The sequence below is a fragment of the Phycomyces blakesleeanus genome (assembly GCF_001638985.1).
Source record: "Phycomyces blakesleeanus NRRL 1555(-) unplaced genomic scaffold PHYBLscaffold_4, whole genome shotgun sequence".
NCBI classification, from domain to species: domain Eukaryota; kingdom Fungi; phylum Mucoromycota; class Mucoromycetes; order Mucorales; family Phycomycetaceae; genus Phycomyces; species Phycomyces blakesleeanus.
In genome coordinates, this window is record NW_017265137.1 from 1378257 (window position 1) to 1391514 (window position 13258).

The window sequence follows — 13258 nt, forward strand, 5'->3', positions numbered from 1 at the left end:
TCGTTTATCAAGTTGTGAAATCAGTATTCCCTTTCAAGTAAGCTTGATGGTTATATATATATACACATATATACATAAGAAAGATAATAACGCATTAACGAAAACATCATTTATAGATCGCGTGAATTGTATCTAAGCACCTGTACAGCCAGTGAGAGCCTCAATTCTATTACAAATCCTTCTTCTAAACGCATCTTGCATGTTGAGACCTCTCTTGTCAAGTTCCCAGTATTCAAGAAAGCTAAATATCCAAGAGGCCGCATTTTCGTAGCTGGCTGGATTCTTGAGCCGATAGACCCTTATACGACCGCAACAAACCATCCCATACCTTCAGTTCGCGTCACTTATGTGGTATCAATGGACCTTGGCCCTCCTATACCTTCTTACATAAGCAATTTCTTGGCCTCTGGACTCTGTAAGCAGATACAGACAGTCGAGACATATCTCAAGAAAAAAGGCCCGCCTCCTTTTCTTGTTCAGCCATCCAGTATGCTTGAATTTGAGAATAATATACTTGTGGAAACTTTAGATCCTATACTTGAACAAAGTAAAATGCAATGGACTAAAATTGAGTCTGCTTTTGATGAGTCTGCACGTCGTCTGAATGTATCGTGTAATCTATGCATCGGAAAACGGTTGCTTTTATCTGAGAAGACAGGCAAGGCAACAACAACAACAACAACAGCAACCCCTTCTCTTTCTGTGTCATCATTCTTTAGCCCTTATGATAATCGTAGGCCAAGTCAATCGAATATGGAAAGGCATAGTTCAGTTGTTGGACTTGGATTAATATCTCCTGGTGGTCAAAAGAAAGTCCACGAAAGTACCTCATCAAGTTCAATAAGCTTATCCGACTCAACACTATACCATCGCAAACATACAGATACTAAACTAGTATTTGCATACATAGTGTTGGATCTTCAAAAGTTTCCCAAAGGTTATGAGATCATTTGTCACTTAAATCGTGTGTCTGCAAAACATGATCCTTTGGATATATCTGATCGACTAACAATCCATGTATCTGAGCTTGCCCCTGAGCCATCTCATTTGATTGCGAATGAAGGCAAAAAGATACCAAAAAAGCACTCCCTGGTTGTTAAAATGCAAATAGCAGGATTACTTCCAACTGTACAAGAATTGGCAGAGCTAGATTACAACTTTGTATTAACCCTCGAGCCTGTTAAGGAGGAGTATCTGCAAAAGAAAGGCCCCCAATTGACGGTTGCTGCAGTGCTCGGTGAGGAGAGTGACAAATGGGATGGCACAATACTAGTTAACGGACGGGAAATAACGCTTGGGTCAGACATTAAAGTAAAATGTAACAACAAATCCCACGAGAGCGGAATTGAGGACTTGGGATGTGGTGGTCAAAACAGCGCAGACAATGATATGGATGGTTTGCATGACAGCCCCACTAGAGATTCGAGTGAAGATCTTGTGGATCCAGGTGAAGTAAAGGATCTTACTATGGCACACTATGTAGGCGGAAGTGTAGTTGCCGCAGCATTTGGTGGTGTTTCAGCTGGAGTTAATGTAAGTTTGCTTTTAAAAGCATTCTCTCTTTAAGTAAATGGATATGTGTGTGTGTGTGTGGGTATATGTGCATGTAATTACTCAGATTTATTAATGGGTTTGAGAAGGGATTCTGTGCACACATGCCGTTCACATTTCGGACAAGCTCCCCGGCAACGACAAGTACCACCAGAGAAACTGTCCACTCTGGAGAGCACAGTATGCGTACAGGTGAATTACATGATCCCAGATCTGGTTATCTGGGAATTGCGCAAGAGAGAACTCCAAGTCCTCAAGAGAGAGTCATCGAGAGAATACAGATGTTATCTCTATCTTCTGTTGATGTAACACCTGGATCTGTCAAGAAGGTGCTATTGATTCTCACAATGTGCATTTGTCTCGCTATTGTACTGGCTCTTCTGATGCTCCAACCAGTTGTAAGATCATCCGATCAAACACCCTTGGACACAGAATACTTTTCAGGCGGTTCTTACACATCCAATTATGGCTCCACCTTGGCACATCGACTATGGAACATGCCTTGGTTTGGTGGTTGGGAAATACAGATTATTGCTATTAGACGTAATGCTCTTTGACCTATTTTTTTTGCAAAAAATAAAAAAAACATACATACATATACATATAATAAACCGCATGTTCCTGCTATAATTCACATCGTGTTTTTGAAATAGGTATTGTTATCCCTAATACTATCAATCACCGAAAACACGCCAAGTATATACATAATTACAGTAATTATATATGTAACTCTTTCCAATAGAAGAATAAGTGGTTTTATGTTAATGTATATGTATAAATGTATATATATTTTAAATAAGGAGATAAATAGAGAGATTTACAAGGTGTAGCATGTTGAATAGTAACCAAAAGGATGTAAATGTGTATGATATAGGTAGCTAATGAATAGATAAGTAACAAAAAATATCAACTACTATTATTATTATTATTACTAGAGATAATTAAATAAGAAGAAAAAATTAGAAAAATAAATATATAAAATTTTATGCCCATTTGCCTAGCAAAGCCATCAATCCAGCGCCAATGTACATCGATAAGAAGCAAATAGCCTTTTGAGTAGTAGGAGACTTGCGGAATGCGACGTTGTGGTTGATTTCGATGCTCATGAGAGAGATATAAGCACTATAAAGAAGAATTCCGGCCGAAAGAGAGTCTAGAATAGCCTGGGCGAGGACAAATGAACCAGAGTTTGAGCTGAATGCACTGTGGATTCCAATACCAATAGCAACGCCGATTGGTGTCATGATAATGAAAAATGATCCCATAATGGTTGGTTTGAGCCAGCTCTTGCAGCCAAGATCATTAATACGTGTTCCGAGTGCAATACCTTCAAAGAACTATAAATATATATATGAAAAAAAAAGGTTTTTAGGTCGGTAAATATTTGACTCTTATTACAATTACTTTTAGTCTTAGTCTTAGTCTCATTATTTACCTGATGAAAGACAAGTGTGATCAAAAGTGTAGTGAACTCATCGTTATCTGTGGTACCGAGAGTAATGCCAATAATGATAGAGTGCATCAGGATGCCAAGTTCGAGTATCAGAGTACCCATGTTTTGCATAGCCTTGTCATCGTTCTCGAGGAACCCGGCAGTGTGTACGTGACCATCTGTAGAGATACCATCGTGGTTATGTTCATGTGGACTCACACTCTCTTGAAGCTTAGAAGGTTCGACCTTTGAGTATGCAAGACCTTCGATATCAAGCTTTGCGCCGTCGGCTTGTGCAGCAAGAGCTCTCTTTTTTGCAAGTGCATCAAGATTGGACAGAGCGGCAAGTTCGATGAGTTGAAGGCCAAAGGAAGCAAGCATACAAAAGACACCTGCAAATGCATGGTATGATCTCCATCCTTCACTGAGACATGGACTGTCGAAATGTTCGAGTGCTTCGGGTAGCATGTGGATGAAAGCGGTTGCCAAGATGACACCTGTACCAACTATATGTACATAATATGAAATAAGTCAATGAATTTTTTTGTTTGTTTGTATTCAATTACTTACAAAATTTTCCAACGGTGAGGATTTGATCACGAACTCCACCAGCTTTGAAAGGACGGATACGAAAGAGAATAATTGGAGCAAAGATACCTAAACGTAGATTATGATGAGCATTGATTGCCGAAACGTATAGATAATTAAATAATGGATAGAAAAATTAGAAGAGAACATTTACTCACCAACTGCACTTGTTGCTAAAATGATAAAGATGCTTCCGATGCGCATTGACAAGTTATAGTCTTCAAGAGGTTCAGCAGCACAGGCTTCCTCAGCAGATTCTTCATCATGATCGTCGCCATGAGAGTCTAGAAATAGCGAAATTAAAGGTTAGCAAGGTATTCTATCTTTATGTATAAATCTATGTGGTATACTTACGTTGTGCTTGTACAAGGCTGATTAGTGCAAGAAACAAGAATCCCAAAAGGTAACTCGACTTTGTAGAGAGCATTTTTTCTATATGTATATAATATGTATATATGTATGCTGCTGTGCTGTATTGTGTGGGTGCGATGTTTTATTGAATATTGAGATAAAGAAAACAAAAGAGATAAAACGCGAGATACTCTTTGTATTTATACATTTTTTTAATGCTTTAAAAAAATGATGAAATGAAATGAAAAATTCATTTGAAATTACTCATGTGTGTCCAGTAACCAAAAAGGTACTCGGTTTTTTTGAACTCACTTGGATCGAGAAATAGTTTTTGTATATTAGCCAATCAACACGAGAAATTTCTGTGTGTCTGTCACAGCCGGTGAGTACTCAGTAACCTTGAGGGTGCCCGATCTTTTACAGAAAAAGAACCCAAAGATTTGTTCCATTGTTTCTATGAATCACAGACATCTTTACTCAAATCTTATTTGCTCATGCAAAGCTTTTGTTTTATATATATTTAAAATAATTAAAACATAATCTTTTGAAACACTGGTATAACCCACTCTCTTAACCATGTATTCATATATATATATATGTGTGTGTATGTGTTTGTGCATATGTTTTACTCTATTTTTTTTTGGAGGGTCTTAAAGAAAAGAAGGTGTTTTACGGTGCATTATAATGAAGATCTTATGACATTTACTAAAGATATATAAGAATAAGAAAATAGTGATGGTTCTTCAGAGATTCTTATCTGATACAAATAGATCCAATAAAGGCCTTCATGCAAAATATTCAAAAAATTAATGAGTGAATGAAATAAATAAAAACACTATCAGTTTGATCTTTTACATTATACATTAAAAGGCACCAATACAAGAGATTTATGTTTTTTTGTATGTATCAGTATTGTAAATATCGGCGAATATATATATCTATACACATTTATATGTATATATGTATGTATCAAATAATACAATAGTAAATTTCCATATGTAATAATTTGGTGTGAAAACCCGGTAAAAGAAATCCACAAAACTCAAAACTCTAAACTCAAAAGCCAATACAAAACAGAAATTTTTGAAATGAATATAGATCCGCCCAACTATAACTTGTAGTGTATTCTATTGTATTTTAGGAAGGCGTAAAATCTTCTATATATCATGGTTCAATTGTGTACAGCTTTAGAAAGAGAAAAATAAAAGCAAATTGTATTAAACAGATGTATGCTATATGTCTCACAAATATACACTTCTTTGAATAATAACAATAATGTCAAAGCAAAAGATTTGTCCTAATTACACTGGAGCAAAAAAAAAGCTTCAAAAAACGTATGCATGTTGCCAGAAAGAAAAAGAAAGTAAAAGAAAATTTTCTACGAGAGATTCACAGAATTCGATTGTATCCTCTTTCTCCCTTTATTTCTCTTCCCAGCATCTTGCCTGTACAATATTGTACACACAATAATCCCATATTGTATTTGAGTACGACTTTGATGTGTACATTTTTTTTGCCTAATATTTCAACACTTCTCGACCTTTTTCATAACCTTGGGCAATTCTTTTTTTTTATGCAGTATTCATATTCAATTTGGTTTTCCAAAAAGCGAAAAAAAAAAACACGACCTAAAAGGTGTGTGTGTATGTGTATTTTCTCCTAGGGACATGCATTTGATTTTCGGACCGGAACTGGAATTTTACCGTTATTTCTAAAATGCATTATTTTTTCTTCTTAAATATATTTATATATATCAATTATGTTATATATTGGTTATATTTATCTATTGGATTAACAGACAAAAGAAGTATATCATAGTTATATAGTAATCAAAGCATAAATAGATAGATGTGTATCATAATTACATAAACAATATCGTATTTTTTTTACCCTTGTAGCTTACATATACCCTAAAGCTTAAATCAGAGTGGGTGTTATATTGCGGCAAAATATCCACTACTATATTTGTCGAATTTGTTTTACTTGGTTTAACTTTTTGTATCTCAGCATATGTGCTTTTCTATTCTAAAATTGCCACAATTCCTCTCCCATTATACGGTGTTTAAAACACTAGGAATACTTAAAAGTGCGATTTCTTTACTTGGGTATTATGGCAATTTGATTTTATTTTGCCACAGCACAACACACCTACATGATTTCTCAAACTCAAAGGATATATGGGAAAAGTCTATCATTTTCTCTTTCTCTGTTTGTGTGTGGCTGAACACTAATGCCATTCAAGCTTGGATGCCTAATACTCTTCTTGCCCTCATTCTTTAGTGAAAGTCAAAAATCGTGTTACGCAAAGTTAGTTTGTGTGCAATTTATAGCTTAACAGCCTTTATATTGATTAAAATATAGAATCCTGAAAAGATTAGCTTTATTCAAAATAAATAAATAAGTAAAAGTAATCAAATCTGGTATCATTGCTTCTCTTGCTTTCTTTCTCTTTCTCTGCGTAACAGAGGTTAGTAAATATAATTCTATAGTATAGTGAGATAAAGAAGAAGATAGGAAGAGGATTTATCTCTCTCTCTCTCTCTCTTTTTTTTGATAGGTATTCAAACAGTCACTTGTGACAACCGTCCCACCATTTTTATTATTCTGTATTGTTCTATCTCTTTTTTTTTTGTATTTTATTACATTTTTTTTTTAGTTCGCTTTTGTTTCAACAAATCACTTCATTTGAATTCGAAATGGCAAGACCACAAACTAAACGAGCACCTAAACCAAAGGCCGTTAAAAAGCCCAAAGAGCCCGAGACATTTGAAGAGGTCATGGAAGGTATGAAGAAATATATACAAAAGTAAAAAGTAGTATCACCCGATATTTTTCTTTATATATATATTTGCATAATTTATCTTTATTTGTTTTTTTTTCTTCTTAAAAATAATAATAATATTAATATCAATATTAATATTAATATAAAGCTGGTGTTGAGGCTGAGGAACAGGGCGAACGTTACGCTACTGGTGATCGAGCACAACGAAAATATGAAGTTGCTGCTGAATACTATTCAAAGGCCCACAAACTCAACCCAACTGATGCCGATTGTCTATACAATTGGTGAGAAATTCAATACTCTTTTTAAAAAAAATCATTTATAAAATATCCAAGAAAAAAAAAAGTATATAGATAGATAGGTGAACATTAAGATTGCTCATATATATATATATATATATACTTACACATAAACTACCTTTTTAGGGGACGTGTTCAGTTTTTGCTGGTTAATCTGATGCCTCCTTATACTCAACCCGAGAAGAAGCTTGCAAAGCTTGATGAATCCATAAAGACCTTTAGAAAAGCTCTTGAGCTTGAACAGAACAAGTCTGATGCCCAATTCAACCTTGCCCAGGCTCTTCATCAACGTGCAGAGACCCTCAACGAAACAACAGAAATCGATAATGCCTACAGTCAATCTGCCATGGGTAATATTAATTATAAATATAATAACAATAGATTCAGGCTTACAGGCACATACACATACACATACAATATATATATATACATCTTTACTAATATAAGCTTAAACTTTATTCTTTAGCTTTACAAGAGGCAATTTCTTTGTTTGACAGCGTTTACCAATTGCAAGAAAAGGATTACAAGGAATCGCGTTTGGCAGCAAACCAACCAACCGAGTCCCTTGAAGAGTCGTCTACTGAAGAGCATGTACATACCTCTGACTGTAAACATGAACATGAAAATGAACATGCACATGAACATGCACATGAACATAATGCCGAACCAAATGATGCTGACTCTAAACAAATGACATCCGTGACTCAGGTCGAGGCAACCACAACCACCTCATTGATCGACACTCTCATTTCAACCTCGGAGACGATGGCAAGTATGGCTTCGATGCTTGCCTCCTTCCAGGCCTCGACTGATCTTTTTAGCCGTGCACGATCCAAGCTTGCCCTTGCCGAAAAGTGGCTGTCCGATATTCCGGAGACCGAAAAGGAGTACAAGCTCAACCGGATCCAGATCAACCTCAAGGAAGCCCAGTGCTTTTCTGCCATGGCCGACCGTGCGTTCCTTGCGACCGGAAAACCCGACCAGAGTCTGTTCAACCGTGCGGTCGAGTGCCTTGACGAGATCGTGGACCGGTTTGATAGCACAAATGTGCAGGCCATGTGTGACCGCGGAGATATCCTGACATCGTTTGCCCAGGCACTTGTGGACGCAGCCCAAAGAAACAACAACAAACTTGTGCCCGAGACGACCGGAAAGGAGGTCTGGCAATTGTTTGCCCAGGCAACAAAGTCTTTCCAGGCTGGTCTGGCAATCGAGCAAAAGAACTTGAGCATCCTCAACAAACTCGGTGATCTGTGCATGACCAGGGCCGGGCTTGATTTACCTGTGGCCGAGAGAAACAAGGCCCAGCTGTTGAAGAACGCAGAGTTCTATTACAAGCAGGCAGTTCAGACCGAGAAGTTGACCCTGACTAGCGGCTGGGTCGGCTGGGTGTTCAGTCTCTGGGCCCAGGAAGAGTGGTTGGGCACAAAGGGCAAGAAGCAAGAGGCAGCCAAGATGATGAAGATGTGGATCAACTATGGTGGCAACCATGCCATATTCCAGAACGGTGCTGATGAGAGTGAAGTTCTGGATCCCGGTTTTGTCGAATGGGTCAATGAAACCTTTTTTGAGGATGAATCCGAAGAAGAATCAGATTAATTAAAAAATGAAAAACATACATACATGCATACATATATACATACATACATACATACATACATACGAACATACATACATATAACATATAAAGAGGTATATAAAAATATAGAGATATGCGCTTGGCTATAATTAAATAGCCTTTGTTCTTGTCTTGATATTATTACTATTACAAATATCTTGTGGATTTCCTTTCCTTTTATAAGTTGGCATGACATGACATGACAAGACATGGCATTGCATTGCATTAAACTGTATTATGTTACAGTAAAAGAAAAATATATATATATGATGCGGTTGTGATGTGTTTGCGCAATAATTACAGCTGTTGTTTTTACTATCTATTATTTATTTTCTAAAATATAAATACATTTTGCCCATCAATAGTAACACAAATGTATGTATGAATATATCCAATTATATATGATATGATATGATATATATATGTAATGGCTCTAAATCTTATTTACTTGTTTTACTTCTTTGGTTTATACTTTAAGACAAGAGGTCTTGGCAATCAATCCTATTTTTACAAAAACATGTATATATATATATATATATATAGATTTTGATGTCGACTACAGGAAACCAAAACCAAATATATATATATATATATATATAAATCTTGATATGGTAAGAGTGTATAGGTGTAATATCAATGTGGCTTTGGTTTTTGGTTTGGTTTCTTTATGGTTGGATTATCAGGCTAGTTCTTTTGGGGTATATCCAATACGAGTACAAATATATATTATTACAAATATAATTATGTTTATCAATAAGGAATTGAATAAATTACCATGTAAAGTAATTGTGCTTTCAATTCCCTCGTATGCTGGAAAACAGCATTAGCCAAGTTAATTCTTGATTATTTTTTTTTAGAAAAAAGTAGACATCTTTACAACAATTACAATATCAAATTGGATTACTGTGGTTTAAGCACTTTGGTTACTTGATTTTTTATTTATTTATTAGACAAACCATTAATACGAAAAAAAAAAAAAGAAGAAGAAGAAATTACTTTGATCGTTTAATGTTGCCATGTCAACATTTAAATTTTTCTAGCCCATTATTTATTTTTTATTTTTTTCAAAAGATCAAAATGTGAAAAGATCTCAAACAGAGTGATGGTCTACAACAACTTCCTTGAGATTGCTGCATTGTCTAGTATTCAGATCAATTAGTATAATTTGTTTTTTTCTGCAATCAGTATTCTTTTCGACTTACTTCAAAAAAGAAAGAAAGAAGCCTAATATCATTTGGAGACGTTGAAAACCCGGTGTAGTCAATAATGACAAGGTGGGAAGGTCTATAGCTAAAATAGACGCGAGCGACTAAATCTACAGGGAATTTTCAGTTATTATAACTATTATGCTGAACCTTGATGTACCTGGGATATCGCCATGGGATCCTTTTAAGTGCTTCAGTAAATCATCCTGCTTTGGCGAGTTTGTTTCTAATATTGGTTGGTCTGCTTTGCAAATCGGGCTCAAGAATACTTCTTCGCACCTTCCTCGACAGCACAGTTTGTTCGCAATTAACTATAATAAATGTATCTGTGGTTCTTTTGTTTCCGTCTGTTGGCAATTTACGTGCATGTCCAATTGTTATGTATCTGGTACCATGCTGTAAATGCTTCCAGTATGTCTTGACCGAGTCGGGAGTATCCATCACAACTGCTACAAAATATATTGTTAAAATATGAAAACCCAAAATTTAGTAAAGTGATCTTACCTCTTGGCTGTTCATCGACCACTCATAAGCTTCGTTCAGGTTTTCGCTGCTTTATTTATTTATTTATTTATTTATTTATTTATTTATTTATTTATTTATTTATTTATTTATTTATTTATTTATTTATTTTGTGAGCGTTCTGATTTATGCTACAATGATTTTCAAGGCGCGGGAACACACTGCGCATTAGTTGGTATTGATCTATTGCAATTTAGGAATCATTTGGAATAAGAATTGTTGTCCAAAGGATTTTCATGGGTAGCAATTTCTTTCATAAGGTTCAGTAGACGATTCTTGCAGAATGGCATAACCATGTTATCAGGTTTCTATATTTTTTTTCTCTCTCTCTAGACCAAGCTTATGAGCGTTTAATATTTATATCAAAAGTAGACTCGTCAAGAAAACAGTATAACGTACATAATCGTGCTTCCTTTTTAAGGATACCCCTTGTCTTTTGTCTTTTTCTATCAACATTGAGCAAGTTAGAGATGATTCATTGGAGACCATAGCTTTCAAGTACTCGGTATGTGTACCTAGTGGCTCCACAACAAATTCATTCTGATCAATAATGTAAGTGCATAAGCTTAGGGTCGCCATTATCATCAGCGACCCCTTCCCATGCCCATATTTCATATAAGAATATTGTACTTGTACTTATGTTAAATTGTAAAGTATTGATTAAGAAAAGAAGAAGAAGAAGAAGACTAGAACTCGTCGATTTATATATCATTATTACTTCAATGCCAATATTGACAACATGATTTCTATTTCTGAAGATATGAAATCAATTCTGATTGGCTGTTACATTGCTTATTAGAGATGGTTCAACGGTGCACAAGATCAAAAAAGAAAAAAGAAAGTATATGTGTTGCCCTGCTTTGATATATAAATATTTACATATATACACATTTATTTTACTATATATGTACATAAACATTTCTTTTTAGCTTCTTTAGAATTATAGTTTTGTGCTGCTTCTGTTTTTTATTTTTATTTTTATTTGTTGCAATTACTGATTAAGACGATAATGATTACATACATTTCAAAACAAGTATATTAGTATGAAGAGAGGCTTTTAAAATTCAACAAGGCTCTTTTGATTTTCGATTAATGATGATTAATGTATCAATATATGGACATCTTGTATATTTTCCTTGGTCATTCATTTGTTACTTTATTTATTTATTCTGGACTGGTTGTTTGGGAGAAGTGAAGAGAGATAGGGGTGGGAAGAAGGGATATGTATGTGTATAGCAAATAAGATTTGTAAAGTACAGCACTGCTGTTACTTTACTCGATCAAAATTTGTAGGGATAAAGAGGAAAACAAAAAAATATATATATATAAATAAAAAAAGATTAAAGAGACACTAAGACGGTCTTTGATAGAGAAAACGTAAAGTAAATAAACAAAAAGGGGGGAAGGGAATGATTATAATTATGATTATTACTGTTACTGTTACTGTTACTAATTATTATTACTATTATTATTCTTGTTTCATTATATGTATATATATATATATATGTGTGTGTGTGTGCGTGAACTATTGTTATTTTCTGTTTATGCAAGACGACCGGTGGGAAGAAGGAAGTAAGAAGAGTCTTGGGTTAAGAGACCAGAGAGGGCATTGTACCAGGCTACGAAAGCAGTGATGACACCAAAGGCACCTCCGGCAATCTTTGTGTGTTCACTGGCATTGAATTCGCTGGCAGAAAGGAGAATGAAAGTGATTGTGAGGAAGAAGAACAAGGCCATGAGACCGACTGAGGATCTGTGGGAAGCGATGAGCATGAGAGCTGTGAAAAGTGCCCAGGCCATGAGGTAAATTCCGAGCGAATGGCTCAGAGCAGTTGCAGCAACACCCTCTGCAGAGTAAGCCCCGAGGATGTTAAAGCTAGGAATAAAGATTGCGGCATAAGAGAGCCAGAAACCACCATAACTAGAAAAGGCTGTGGCACCAAAGGTATTTCCGGTTCTGAATTCCCACATACCAGCCAAGAGCTGTCAATTCATAAAAAAAATTGTAAGGATTAGTTTAGTCAGTCATCGATATCATCTTTATCCTTTAATTAGTTACCTGGACAACACCGCCATAGAATGCAGCAAGGCCGACGACTACATTGCTGGGTGAGGAGGCAGGCATTCCGGCGCCTGCATTATGAAGAGAGAGAACCAAGGTGGTCAAGGCAAAGGCACTGAGACCGAGTGGACCAGGATTGGCAATTGTGGGTGCGGCAAAGATTGCCTGTGGCAGCTGAGAGTGGGAGACTGGGTACTTTGACTCGACGTCATTGAGAGAATCGCGTTGGTTGGTCTGATCAGGAGAAGCCATAGAATATTTTTGTATGATTTTCAAAAAAAAAAAAAAAAAATTTAAATTTTTTTTTAAAATTTGTATAAAAAAAAAAAGGAAGAAAAAGAGAAATAAAATTGAAGAAAAAGGATATAATTTGCAAGATTTATATATATATATAATTTTTTAAAAAAAATAAAATAAAAAATTATAGCTGAGTAACAAACCTAAAGATAATTTTAGAAAGCGAAACTAAATTTGATTGGCTAATGGCTATTTTCCTTTTTCTTTTTTTTATCCTTTTATATCCTTTTTTCTTTTTTTTTTCTTGTGCCTCACCAAAAATCAATCACAACCGCAACAGCAGTAGACAGGTAGCATCAGCAGTAACATCAAGGTTTGGTTTGTGCTAGATTGGAAAATAAAATATATAAATTTTTTATTCTTGTTTTACAGAAACTTGTATGTCCAAAAAGTATATAAAATTATCCACCGTGGGATTCTCTCATGGCTTAAAAAAAAAGAAAGATTATCTCTACCTATAATAATATAAATGTAATGGACACTATGAAAAAGACAGACAGACAGAGTGAAAAACAAAAATTCTTCTGTATAGATTCCCGACTTTTCCTTGA

The 13258-nt window shown here is 35.2% G+C and overlaps 5 protein-coding genes across 5 annotated transcripts; 2 read left to right on the plus strand and 3 right to left on the minus strand.

The window, feature by feature from the left end:
- Nucleotides 1–1413: 1413 nt before the first annotated feature.
- Nucleotides 1414–2119, plus strand: PHYBLDRAFT_157809 (hypothetical protein). The gene is made up of 2 exons (XM_018433686.1): nt 1414–1533; nt 1641–2119. Exons 1-2 carry the CDS (start codon nt 1468–1470, stop codon nt 2106–2108), a joined length of 534 nt encoding a protein of 177 aa, XP_018295669.1. The 5' UTR covers nt 1414–1467; the 3' UTR covers nt 2109–2119.
- A 418-nt stretch (nt 2120–2537) lies between these two features.
- PHYBLDRAFT_99908 (hypothetical protein) lies at nt 2538–3487 on the minus strand (the record flags this gene model as incomplete). Its single annotated transcript, XM_018444116.1, has 2 exons — nt 2538–2888; nt 2987–3487. Coding segments are annotated over 2 exons (852 nt in total), but the record flags the coding sequence as incomplete, so codon positions are not given.
- Nucleotides 3488–6152: 2665 nt separating this feature from the next.
- Nucleotides 6153–8753, plus strand: PHYBLDRAFT_76458 (hypothetical protein; the record flags this gene model as incomplete). Its single annotated transcript, XM_018443154.1, has 5 exons — nt 6153–6229; nt 6579–6706; nt 6853–6988; nt 7130–7353; nt 7470–8753. 5 exons carry the CDS (start codon nt 6153–6155, stop codon nt 8600–8602), a joined length of 1698 nt encoding a protein of 565 aa, XP_018295671.1. The 3' UTR covers nt 8603–8753.
- Nucleotides 8754–9087: 334 nt separating this feature from the next.
- PHYBLDRAFT_164533 (hypothetical protein) lies at nt 9088–10963 on the minus strand (the record flags this gene model as incomplete). The annotated part of the gene is made up of 7 exons (XM_018435027.1): nt 9088–9122; nt 9396–9431; nt 9618–9657; nt 9824–9936; nt 9987–10109; nt 10189–10275; nt 10864–10963. 7 exons carry the CDS (start codon nt 10961–10963, stop codon nt 9088–9090), a joined length of 534 nt encoding a protein of 177 aa, XP_018295672.1.
- Nucleotides 10964–11908: 945 nt separating this feature from the next.
- Nucleotides 11909–12557, minus strand: PHYBLDRAFT_100880 (hypothetical protein; the record flags this gene model as incomplete). The annotated part of the gene is made up of 2 exons (XM_018427610.1): nt 11909–12331; nt 12408–12557. Coding segments are annotated over 2 exons (573 nt in total), but the record flags the coding sequence as incomplete, so codon positions are not given.
- Between the last annotated feature and the right edge of the window lie 701 nt (nt 12558–13258).

Excerpts from the sequence above, each read along its gene's own strand:
- PHYBLDRAFT_157809 (XM_018433686.1), top strand. The coding sequence starts at position 1,468 with ATGGCACACTATGTAGGCGGAAGTGTAGTTGCCGCAGCATTTGGTGGT. Across the intron at positions 1,534-1,640 it reads GTGTTTCAGCTGGAGTTAAT|GGATTCTGTGCACACATGCC; the intron begins GTAAGTTTGCTT and ends GGGTTTGAGAAG.